At 32.4% G+C, this 13,479-nt stretch overlaps 1 protein-coding gene across 2 annotated transcripts in view; it reads right to left on the bottom strand.

Annotated features, from left to right (window-relative positions):
• The window catches only part of SIPA1 (Signal-induced proliferation-associated protein 1), a gene marked incomplete at its 5' end in the record, with an annotated part of 160,168 nt that overhangs the window by 22,491 nt on the left and 124,198 nt on the right, over positions 1-13,479 (bottom strand). For both annotated transcript variants that reach the window (XM_051212474.1, XM_051212473.1), the window contains 2 exons: positions 678-1,678; positions 11,034-11,172. In XM_051212474.1, coding sequence (XP_051072656.1) covers positions 678-1,678; positions 11,034-11,172 — 1,140 coding nt within the window. The remainder of the gene's footprint in view (positions 1-677; positions 1,679-11,033; positions 11,173-13,479) is intronic.

Genomic DNA, 13,479 nt, shown 5'->3' with positions numbered 1-13,479 from the left:
ATTTATTGTTTAGTCAATTGAAGCTGAATCACCATGGAAAACCTGGAAGCATTGGACGCCGTTTCGTCCTAACATGGGACTCCTCAACAGTGTGCATCCACGATCCCGCCCCCCGCGATACTCGAACCCAGGACTTATCGATCTCACACGCGAACGCATAATCACTAGACCACCATGATGGTCTAGCTTCAATTGACTCATGATTGCAACTTGTGAAATTTCTAAAATCTCCACAAAACCCCTTCTTATAATAATCATCTGCTCACTAGTGACTGACTTCCAGAGGCATTTCCTGGAGTTCTAGTGAAAAGCCGTTACCGGTGGATTTCAATCAAGTCTATTATGAAATATCAACTTACTGAAGATAATGGTGTACAGTGGTGCAATTTTGTGGAATAGATGAAGTTAGACATTAACACCGTTGGATGCCGGCTCAATGGTCTAGAAGTTAAACGTTCGCTTTCGAGACTGATAGGTCCCGGCTTCGAATCCCAATAGGCGGGATTGTGGATACGCACTGCTGAGGAATCCCACACTAGGACGAAACGGCCATTCAGTGCTTTCAGTTTTTTCATGATGATCTAGATTCAATTGTCTCATGATTTCAACTGTTGAAATTTTATTTATACTTTTGTCTTTCTTTTTCTGTTTTTCAAAAAAATATTTTCTTTACTTACTTTGATTGTTTAATTCCATAGAAATTTATAAAATCTTGTGAATTTCTTTTAATTTTTATATTTTCATTAGAATCTATATTAGATACATTTATAATATGCGGTAAATGACTTAATGATAATAAATTATCTTTAGATGAAATGAATTCTATAGAAGTTTTACAAGATTCATCATGTCGATTATTATTATGATGATGGTGTTGTTGTTGATGTTGTTGCTGAGGATGATTATCAATGCTTAATGTTGAAGGATGTGAAAAGCGTATATCTTTTCGAACATTATGATTATTATTATTATTATTAATATAATATTTAACATATTGATTCCGATGTGATCTAATACGTGCACGATTTAATATTTCAATTTCTGGTAAATCACATATAATTAATTTAATTATATTAGAAAATTTTAATTTATTAATTAAAGTTAATAAATATGTTGAAAATTGTAAATCATATATTAATGGAAAATATAAATTATAAAATGGTCCTGATATATTTAATTTTTGTAAACACCATATCGATTTTTTACTTTGTATATAACGAATTAATTCTGGTAAATGATATGAACCAATTTGTAATAAAATTTGTTTATTGATTTGTTGATTTAAATTAAAATCAATATTATTTTTTTGTAAATTTATAATATATGGAAATGGATTTATATTAAATGGTGATAAATAAGATGAATAAGATAATAATGATAATGAATTAGATGATGAATAAAGAATATTATAATTATCATTAGGATTTAAACATGATAAACTTAATCCAATTTCTGATATGGACCAATTATTATTATTATTTATTATAATTGAATGTTTATTATTATTGATAGTATTATTGATTAATTGTTGATTTATTGATTTCTTTGATTCTTCTTGTAATTGATTATCATGATTAGTTTTATCAATAAGATGAATAAGAGATTTTTCATTATTATTTATATCATGATCATTGTGATGAATTGAATTATTTTTAATTTTCATTACAACCTGACTACACTGAAGAAGAAAAAGGCGAAAAAAGACAAAGAAAATTAGAAGAAATTGTAAGTTGATCAATGAATAATTCTACCGGTGTAACCAGTTTAATTAATACAGTCATGTTAGTATCAGAAGGGGTTTTGTGAAGATTGTAGTAATTTCAGTAGTTGAGATCATGAGCCAATTGAAGTTAGCCCAGCATGAAAAACTTGGAAGTACTGGATGGGCATTTCGTTCTATTGTGGGACTCCTCAGCAGTGTACACCCACGACCCCGCACCCCGCGAGATTCGAACCCAGGACCTATCAGTCTCGCGCCAGGCGCTTAACCAACTAGACTACTGAGCCGTTATCCAACGGTGTCAATGTCTAACCTAAACTAATTGACGAAATTGAGCGACACATCCACCATTGTCATCAGTGAGTTACTACCTCACAACTGACTCGATTGAACTCCACTGGTCACTGCTTCTCACTAGAACTCCAGGATATATCTCTTGAAGCCAGTCGCTAGTGAACATATGTTGATTAGTATTTTAGAAAGGGTTTTTTGTGGAGATTGTAGTAATTTCAATAGTTGAGATCATGAGTCAATTGAAGTTAGCCCAGCATGAAAAACCTGGAAGCACTGGATGGCCATTTCGTTCTATTGTGGGACTCATTAGTAGTGCGCATCCACAATCTCGCTTCATGGAATTCGAATCCATGATCTATCAGTCTTGGGCATGAGCGTTTAACCACTAGATCATGGTGGGCTAGCTTCAATTGACTCATGATTTCTACTATTGAGATTACAATCATATTACTTGTTATTCATTGGTACTAGAGATATATTGTATGTATTCTATTGGTATTACCAGTTTCATTAATACATAGCAAAATATCAAAGTTTTATCAATCATCATCCATTCTAATGTCATAGTTATGTTTATATATATATATATATATATATATATATATATATATATATATATATATATATATATATATATATATATATATATATATATATATGTCTCTATGTATTCATTATCGTCATAGTTTGTATACTTATGTGTATATGTAGTGTATTGGCTTTTATGTGACTTCTAATAATTTAATGACCGGAAATGTGCTGGTTTCTCTATAGTCAGAAAAGAGTAAACTGTGATGAGTTGATATAAGAGGATACACATTGAGTATACATGAAATGATGCTGTTACTGTGAGTTAGATAACATAGCTTGTAAAGGAATTGGCTACTAGAAGATTAATCTTGTACAATCAACAGTTTATATATATATATATATATATATATATATGTCAAAATCATACAGAAGTAGATTACAACAAACAACTTGGCAGGAATGAAAATCATAGGTTTGAAGCTTATTTAAGTAATCAATTTCTTGGAAAGTATATTTTGACTTTTCAAATACATATATTTACCAATTCGCTAATGATATTTCCTGTAATTTGTATCTTGGATATAAATAACTAAAGTGAGGATGATAGCATTTAGACAATAAAGTTAATTTACTACAGTTTATATTATTCTCTGTATTGATTATCAAGTTAAAAGAAATAAAACTTCTCACTTAGTATTAATGTACTCATAAATTAAGAAATGATTTATCGATTAGAGAACAGAAGACTGAGTGGAAGATCATATACTAGTATTGTAGTGAACAGAACACGAGTGGGGACAATCGAATGTATTTAACACAAAATTACAGGACTTGTTAATAAAATCTAACAATCAAATAGTAAATACGTAATTTGCAAAATATCCATCAATTGTTTCATAATGACTCAAACTTCATTGTTCTTGCATTTTCATACAAATTGCATCCTGTTTCCATTCTTTACTGTTCGATCCTCTTGTCTCTCTGCTGCTGGACCTTCTGTTTACGACTAACATCATATACTACTTATGTCAATATAAGTATCGCACACCATAGTATTATTTATACTATACTTTTAAATACTTACAAACTTTCAACATTTATATATTGATATTAGATACGTTTGTGAATTCCTCAATAAGTCAACCTGGTTAATAATGCACAAGCAGAAGGTTTATTTCAGTTAAGCAATTTGAGTCACTAGTCTGTAAGTAGCTTTTTTTTGTAGAATGTGTGAGTTAACCTGAATTTACATTTCGTGCAAATTGTTACTTGTTGGAAAGGTGGATGAGGAATTATTAGGAAACTGGTATTCACCAGTGGGACACAAACTTCTGCCATTCAATATCAAAGGTATTACTGTTGAGTCTCATTTGATTTCTGATGAAACTAATTGATCATTAGGTAATTGCTAACATCGTATTTGCTTAGTCAATAGTGATAATTGAATTATATCTAGAAAGACTAATTGTATTCACCGCTTGAATTGTAGAGCGAAAAAGACTTCAAGCAGTACATTGACAATGATTATTCCGCAAGTTGGTGGATAACAGATTATAATTAGAGAAAAGCTACAAAACACGGTTCTTATTATCTGATCTGCAAACCTCTAGTACCGATTGGGCAACATAGTAACCCTCCTCTATTCTTAGTTTGATGTGTTATTTAAACGTAATTATGTAAACTTTTCGTACCAATTAACCTGCCCCCAAATGCCCTGGTACGGCCGAGAGTGGGGAAAGTCCGTTTTCCTTTTCGAAATTCTCTCACGTGGTCACACGTATATAGCCTCTGCCAGGGAAATCCTACTCACTGCCTTCTCGTGGTGGAAGTGTTGTTTACGAAATTGAGAGGACGAAAAGCGAATGTCCGGTGCTTTAACCGAGTTGGTGGACACGGAGAGTCCACCTAGGGGAGTTGGGAAACCCTCATTCCAAACCAATAGTGCACATGAGCTCCAGTACCCTGAGGGAACAATTGGCGTGTGAACCAATCGTTGGTCACTGGCTACCGTTGAACTGCATCTCTTTACGTTGCTCCACTGCCTTGTGGATCAGACCTTTAGGTCGAAGGCTCCGGATGTGGCCCCCTAAGACAACCACCTGTTTCGATTTGGGCACTCGAGCAGTATCACAGCTCTCACACAAATCAAATGCGATTTGTGTGGCGCATATGTATCTGGTGCCCTCTTGTACCAGTATTTATGTGTTCAAATAAATAGATTAATACCCATTAATTTGGTCTAAGTTCCGAACATCCGCATAGGTTCCCTTACTTCTTAAAACTGCCGTACCACGTAAAGAAAGTCAACTGATCTTCTTTGGTAGAGCCCTATTACCGCATGGTCATCTGAAAAAAATCTTGGTACAGAGAATGAGTTCTTCTCCATATCAACTGTTGTAAAGTATTTAAGAAATAATATCTCTATTTAAAACATCATGACTAATAAAATCCCAGCATTTTGTTATTGATCTATATTAAAGTTTGAGAAAATTGTTTTTTTTTCCTTTATTTTTGTTGCTGGTTCTGTACAACAGTTTCAGTTTTGTATTTATATAAATTGTTTTTACCATAAAATAACATCATTAACATTGTAGATAATATTTATTTAATCTAAAACTTTATCTCATAAAATTTATAACCGTTTTTGTTTTGGGTTTCTTAAAACTATTCATACATGTATACATTGGTTAGTTACAAAAATTGACAGTTGACTTTCCTTTTTTTTTTAAACAAGGAATGCTTGAATTTTTGGTTACTATAACAAAAAATGAACAATTGAAGAAGAAGTAGTAGACAAAGTTTTGAAATATAAAAAACTGTATGAAAATAGATGATTTTGACATAAGATATAAAAAACTTTAAGTGTCAAATGTAACTAGTATCTAAATGAAATAGACTAGATGATATTTTATGATAGCTTATATTAGTCATGGATCAAAATATCTAGCTTAGAGAACAAAACTTCATTGAAATCATCTATCTGAGCTACAAATCTTCTCCACTATGATAGCTTATTATTTGAATTTTTTTATCTATTATATGTGAATGTGTATTTTCGAAACGAACTTATTAACTTAAATAGGAATAAAAATAATAACAGTTGTGATGAGAGACTATAATTGTATATAATACCATAAAATATTAGTCTGAGTTGTCTAGGTAAATGTAAGATTTGTATCCAAGGTTATTGAATTGATATACATTATTAATTTGAAGATTTAAATGATATAATTCAGGGTCAAATGAAATGGAACTGTCAGGTCTCGATAAGCATAATGAATGGTAACTTTGTGATCCATTTATGGACCAATACTTTACGTATATTTTTATCCTACAATTGCTAATTAACTAAACTATTCATATACATGTTTCTCTTATCATAAGCTTTATTTTAACTTATGAATTGTTATTATACGATTTTCCATTCTTGAATTATTCCCTGCCTATTAATCACTACCTCCCATATTCACAGCCACATTTGGCCAAATCTTGTACAAATGTATTTTTTCATATTTCATGGTACGATGTAGTCTGTTTGATTGGTATATAAACTCCGTTTCATCCTACTGCGGGACTCCTCAGAAGCGAGCATCCACAATCCCGCCTGTTGGGATTCGAACCCAGGACCTATCAGTCTCGTTAGATGCCAGCTCAGTGGTCTGGTGGTTAAACATTCACGTCCGAGATCGATAGGTCCTGGGTTCTAATCTCGCGAGGCGGGTTCGTGGATGCGCATAATAGAACAAGTCGGCCATCTAGTACTTCCAGGTTTTCCATGGTGGTCTAACTTCAGTCGACTCATGATCTCGACTATTAAAATTACTATAAAATCCACAAAACCCCTTCAAATAAATTTATGTTATATCCTAATAAGTAGAAAAATTGCATTTCTCATTTTTTGTTACTTAATGTAAGCCACTTCTTCAGAGTGAATTGACTTAATAAAATATGTGACAGTTTTATACAACATTTCAATTGAATATTGATAAATTTTCAATTTCAGGTTGCATAAAATCAAGTAAAAGATTTTGATATTTATTTATTTAATTCAACTTCATTATGCGGGTTGTATTTCAATGTTATGAAAAGAAATGTAACCTTGGAGTAATATGACCTACACGTACATAGACTTCATAACTTATGTATGAACCAAGTAATGTTTATTTAAAAATGTATGGAATATTTCTAATTTCCAAGTCAGTTTTTAATAATTTAACTCATCTTCGAACAGTTTTTCATTCTAGTTCTAGACTATTCAACAATGTACTTCCTAAATACCAATTATTATTATTACTTATTAGTGGCTTTATTCAGTCTTATATTTTTGGCACAATACAGAATTTTCAACACAATGTATTTCAACCAGTTTCCTTTTCTTCTTTCTTACTTGATCGTTGTGATAGATATTGAGTGCTCGCCAGTTAGATCTTAGTAGTTCAGGAATCGACATCTGATTAGAGAATATTGCCGGCAATCACGATGTCTCTGATTGAGCTCTTTTGTAAGTTGTACAGCGAATTGTCGTGAACTTTTCACAAACGCACCTGAGTAGATTATGCGAGTAATAAGCAAAATGATGTGTTAAAACAAACAAGAAAATAGATAACTTGTTGTAATATTCAGATGGCAGGAACAGGTAGCTCAGATATTCAAGCAGGCCGCCTGAAGCTTAAGATATTCAGTTCGGTTTAATCATATATATCACTAAAATAGTTAAAAACAATAACTTTCATATTGTAGTTCAAAATGGTCATCGGAAATCCTTGGAAGTCGATTCTAAAATAATCATTTGGTTACTACTTATTTATTCGCCATTTTGATTCGTATTTCCAATTAGTATCAGAATAATTCTATTTTCTTGGTAAATGATGAAATTTAAGAAATCCCAAATATCAGTCTGGGGTTGTGAAGATTATTAAGGTTTTCATTGAGATCATGAACCGATTGATGTCAGACCACCATTGAAAAACTGGAAGCACTGGACGGCCGTTTCGTCCTATTATGGGACTCCACAGCAGTGCAAATCCACAGTCCCACTCACGGGATTTAAACCTACCGTTGGATGCCGGCTCAGTGGTCTAAAGGTTAAGCGTTCGTGCGCGAAACCGAAGGCCCTGGATTTGAATCCCACGTAAGAGTTCGTGGATGCACACTGCTGAGGAGTCCCATAACAGGACGAAACGGCCATCCAGTGTTTCCAGGTTTTCAATGGTGGTGTAACATCAATCGTTTCATGATCTCAATAAAGAAAATTCCAAAAATTTTATTCACCTTAAAATAACTATAAACTACAGATCAAAACCACCTTAAACATTATTTCATCTGAGTTTGCTGGTATCGTTACCAAGGTTTGACTTGATAATTTTAAATACATCTAGCATTAGGTAAATTGTCGATAATAAAAATAATATTCCGATGAGTTGAAATATTAAATTTTTCTAAAGTTTCGTGACTTAGTTTATACTACTTCTCCAGAGAATAAATTTTTAGAAAAAGCGGCTTATACTGAGTTAGAAAACGTCAGAAAATCTCATTCTTTTACTCTGGAATATTACAAAATAGATTGTTTTTATTAGAAATTCAACCGTTTTATTTTTAAATCATACAGTTTTCACGAAGTTCTCCTCATTGGTAACAAAGCAAAACTTGTAAACTTAAGGAAGCCTTATGTAAACCTTGTTTTGTGGTGGCAAAACATTACACCTCAGAATTCGCTTTTACACGAACCTCATAAGATCGGACCATTGATTGATTAAATTTTTCTCCAAGATTCTGTTGAATAGGCTGTGTCTAGTTAGTCATGATACTCACATGGTCGATATTTGGTTTTATCACACTTATATTCAAACTATGATATGACAATGTATCAAAACAGTTTACAATTATACTTTAAGCATTACTGATTAAAATGATTCGAAAAATTGTAAACAGAAAATCACTACGATGAATATCGGTTCCTAATTGAAATCGAATACCCCTTTCTATAAAGATATTTATACTGGTAAATTAAAAAAAATATATCCAATGAATTGCACTCTTTATAAACAAAACGATGGATTTAAATCTATATCATAAATTGATGGATGATTTGTATATTACACTATTGTTATCAAACTATTGAAACCCTTGAGCAATTTATTATTGTCAATGTCAGAAGGGGTTTTGTGGCGATTTTAGAAATTTCACTGGTTGAAATCATAGTCATTTGAAGCTAGACCACTATGAAAAACCTAGAAGCACTGGATGGCCGTTTCGTCCTAGTATGGGACTCCTCAGCAGTGATATTATAGATATAATAAATACTTAAATATAGTCGATAAGAAGTTTTGAACTTCAAATGCTGATTTTTGAGAACCATCAACAGTAAGTATCTGAAGTGTTAAAGGAAATATTATACTTTATGATATTCAAATCCATGTCATTCAGCGTTACAGACAGTGGCATTACTACCAATGAGTAATTTATGTGGTTAATCACTTAAATAATCAATATTTAGAAAAAAAATACCTGAACTTATTGTATGTTATCAACTTCTAATTAATAGTTTTCTGCCTATACTAATCCAATAAATCTTAATGCAAATTCATATTTCCATTTGTTTACATTATCGTCTTATTAAAAAAATGAAAGATAAGTGGATTAAAAAGTGCATAGTCAATTAAACGAATTTGAAGTGTTTACAATCTACCTTCATAGCTTTAAAAATAAACATAGAAGTTATAAACAAATAATCTTATGAATGTTTTCTTAAGTTATTTAGAAAGATCATCTTTTTATTAAACTAAATCTATATATCAAATTCGAATTTGATCAACACTTTCCTGATATAAAGTATAAACACTTACCCTTATTGAATAGTTGGGTTCATAAGTCGATTAAAGCTGTATCACTATTGGGAACCTATAAACACTGGACGACCGCTCCATCCTATTATGGGACTCTTCAGTAGATCGTGTCCACGATCCCGCTCTTGAGATTCCAACCCGTAACCTTCGATCTCGCACGTGAACGGCGTCCAGTGCTTCCGCGTTTTCCATGAATTCAACTATTAAATTACTACAATCTTCATAAAAATTCACGTACCTTTATCTTTCTTAATTATTACTGTTTTTAGGCTATGTACAACTTTATTATTCGTACTATTTTAATGAATTAAAAAGAAAAGTGGATTTCTAATGTTTCACTGTTTATTCGTCTTTATAGTTTTAAGTTATGTTTATTTTCATTCGTTTATTTATTTTCTGAAGAATCAACTTATACTAAACAGCAAAATATCAGAAATTCAATTTCCTTCTCATATATATATTAAAGTATATTTCTTTATTATCATAAACAACAAACTAAATAATTGATTTATCCGAAATGTTTGAGTTAAACCTTAGTAAGTTTTATTTCGGTGTATTCTACTTATGTTTGGAAACATAAGTAGTATGTAATACTATTTGGAATTGAATTGTCTGCAAGTAGAAGGTTGATAATATTGACATGAAGAGAAGAGAGCAAGAAACTGAAAGCAATAAAGATAAAAATAGGAATGAAGGAATAATGAAGCTTGTAAGGTACAAGTAATAGAATATGTGCAAATGATGTATTTGATGTACGATTTTCACATTTTACTAAACTACTCTGTGATTGTGTTGTATATAATAAACTAGTTCTCTCCATCTGAGTGTTTATTCAAGATTGTACAAGATTGTACAAAACATACTCGCTTAATTTACTATCAACTTTGTACAATACCATTATGATACTTTGAAGAACATTGACTTGGTTTTTCCATGCTAAATATTATATATACCGAGATTAGATGGTGGTTGGAGGTAGTCGACAGGAAACCTTGAACCCAGGTTTCGTGCAATTTGGCACTCGTCAGCAAGATGTACCTGTAATCTTGAGGGAACTGGTGCTCCCTGGCGGATTCGATCCCGCGTCACTCAGCTTCACAGTCAGAGACGTTACCACTGAGCTTTCCGGGCCGCAACTGACCTACTGTAAACTGGTGGCCACATTGCAACATGGTTGATAGCATTCGATCTGCACTAAATAAGGACTTGACACACATGACATTGATCATCACCTAGTGATCAATCAACTGTGTATTATATATACCAGGATATATTTATCAATGAATTCAGTAAGAGCTTAAAATCATCGGATATTTGAAAACGATTGAACTACTTTAATATAAATACTTCTATTGAGTATATCAATAATTGAAACGGGTATATAACACTTCCATGGTTAGTCGTTAACAGAAACTTGAAGTATACTAAAATGAATTCATACAACTTAGTATTTATAGTTACGAGAAAATGACATAACAACATACAGAAACTTAATGAATTTAAATGCAAGGGTTATGTGAATCTAAGTAATCTTATGAGGACTGTACCACATTTTAGAATGAACAAAATCAAGTATCAATAATCAATATATGGATAATAAATAATAATAATAAGTTTATCAATAATAATGTGTAATGATTTACCTTTTGTAATACTTTTGGATATATACAATAAGAAATAAAATTGATTAATTGTTCTAATGTATTTTGTTCATTTGAATCATATGAATTATATATATCTTGTATTTGTACATATTGTCCACAATCAAAGTAGATACGTAATCTTTAAATAAATAAATAAATAATGAAATGTATTATTATTATTATTATTATTATTATTATTTACTAATCATATAATGTAATTAACGAATCATCATATTCATCGGTTCTAATCTAAATTTCTATAATGTAAGAAGATAACTTTGCCTGTAGCTCTTCTAGAATTATTGCCGGTCCTAAGCCCAGGTAAAGGAGGAAGGTTGGGTCTGGGGTTAGCGACCTCATCGCGTAGAAAACTAACTCGCTAAGAAAAATAACACCAACTAGAAAAAAATAATTCAGTAAGTAAGTAGCAAGAAGACGAAGATTATCAGAACTATGTGATATATTAGAGAAATACTATGATACATTGAGATCTACTATAGCTTTGGCGGAAAAAGCCTGTCTACATCATCTTACCATTTAGGGGTGTTTCAAATAGCTTTTTATTCATACAAAGGATTAAACCAGTCATTAACTAGACTTATTGTGCAGTAAAGGTCATTATCAAGGAAGCAACAAAGTTCATGCTTCATCGAAAACCAAAACGACGAGAAAACGATTACGTCACATCCTACAGTGTTTACCAATTTAAATGTGTGTGTGTAGTCACACATACGTAGGGAGGAGTAATCGTGATTTTAAAATTAGTGTGTGAACATGTATCTAAATGGTTGCAGAAACAAAAAGAATCGAATGACCCAATAAAATTAGAGGATAAACATCCATCATCCTCTATCGCCAAACACATAATCGAAGCACGCCATAAGATTGATCTTAACTCGGCTTTTGTGGCGTTGTACAAAAGTGTAAAAGGGTGTATACTAAAGTTTATTGAAGCCTCATCCATATGATACCCCCTTTGTGTATACAAAAACAGTTTGTTCTCACCTTAAACCTACCCTGGCAATATTTGTTTATTATCCAGAGTGATGAGGTTTCAAACTTTTTTTCACATCATGTCTTTATTATCCTTGTCTCCTCTTACCCCTCATCCCTTGTCTAGTTGACGTTTTATTTTTCATGGAGTTTCGTTCTCTGAGCTGGATGGTTTGGTCGTGTTGAGCAAGTTAGTGGATATCTGGATACAATAGCTTAGTGAATAAATAGCTGGTGTTTGAAATGGGAAATATTGAATGTAAATTACAATATGAACATAAACACTGGCATGAAGGTACATCTAACTGACGAGTTTTATCAAATAAACAGTCAGTAAAATAAATTTAATTGAGACAACAACCTAGAGATTACTGTCGATGAAGAATGCTGAGTAGTATCAGAAGAGGTTTTGTGGAGATCATAGTAATTTCAATAGTTGAGATCATGAGTCAACTGAAGCTAGGTCACCATGGAAAACCCGGAAGCAATGGATGGCCGTCTTACCCCATTCTCGGACTCTTGAACAGTGCACATCCACGACCCCACCCCGCGGGATTCGATTCCATGTTGGTCTAGCTTCAATCGACTCATGATTTAAACTACTAAAGAATGTTGAGGTTTGTATCAGTCGAAATAACAGATGTACAGATAGCCTGAATTTTCTAGTCATGTTGTTAATAATGGTTCAATAATTCAAACAACCAATAAATTGAATATCTGAAATAAAATCTCTACTTTCATTTCAATCGAAATTTATTCATAGTGCATAATACCTTTTCACCATCCCTGAAAAGATGTTATCTTTCTGTCAGTTTGATTAATTTCACAGATAGTACATAATCGGTATAAGATTTTAGTTTATCACTTGAACATTATTAAACTAATCAACTGATTAACACGCCTAGAAGTTATTGAGATTAGATGGTGGTTGGAGGTAGTCGACAGGAAACCCTGGACACGGGTTTCGTGCTACTTGGCACTCGTCAGCATGGTGTATCTTTGATCTTGAGGGAACTGGTGCTCCCTGACGGATTCGATCACGTGCCACCCAGCTCTACAGTCAGAGACGTTACCACTGAGCTATCCAGGCCGCGACTGACCTCCTGTAAAACTGAGATGTAATGACAATTGATTGATCACTGGGTCGACTACCTCCAACCACCATCTAATCTCAATATATAGTGCACGCAGTGTCGAGTCACCTAGACTGGTGGCCACATTGCAACATTGTCGATAGCATTCAATCTGCAATAAATAAGGAATTGACACGCATAACATTGATCACCACCCAGTAATCAATCAATTGTGATGCCTAGAAGTTATATTTACTCCATATAGACGAATATCAGTTAAAGAAATGTTATTTTAAAAGTGCTTTCATATAATCTCTTGTAATACATACCAATTTATAATATAAATCCAACAACAACAACAACAACAACAATAGGAAAAA

Source organism: Schistosoma haematobium, chromosome ZW (assembly GCF_000699445.3).
Source record: "Schistosoma haematobium chromosome ZW, whole genome shotgun sequence".
In the NCBI taxonomy this organism is placed as follows: domain Eukaryota; kingdom Metazoa; phylum Platyhelminthes; class Trematoda; order Strigeidida; family Schistosomatidae; genus Schistosoma; species Schistosoma haematobium.
Note: the sequence above shows the minus strand (reverse complement) of the source record. Positions and strands in the feature narration are given on the sequence as shown.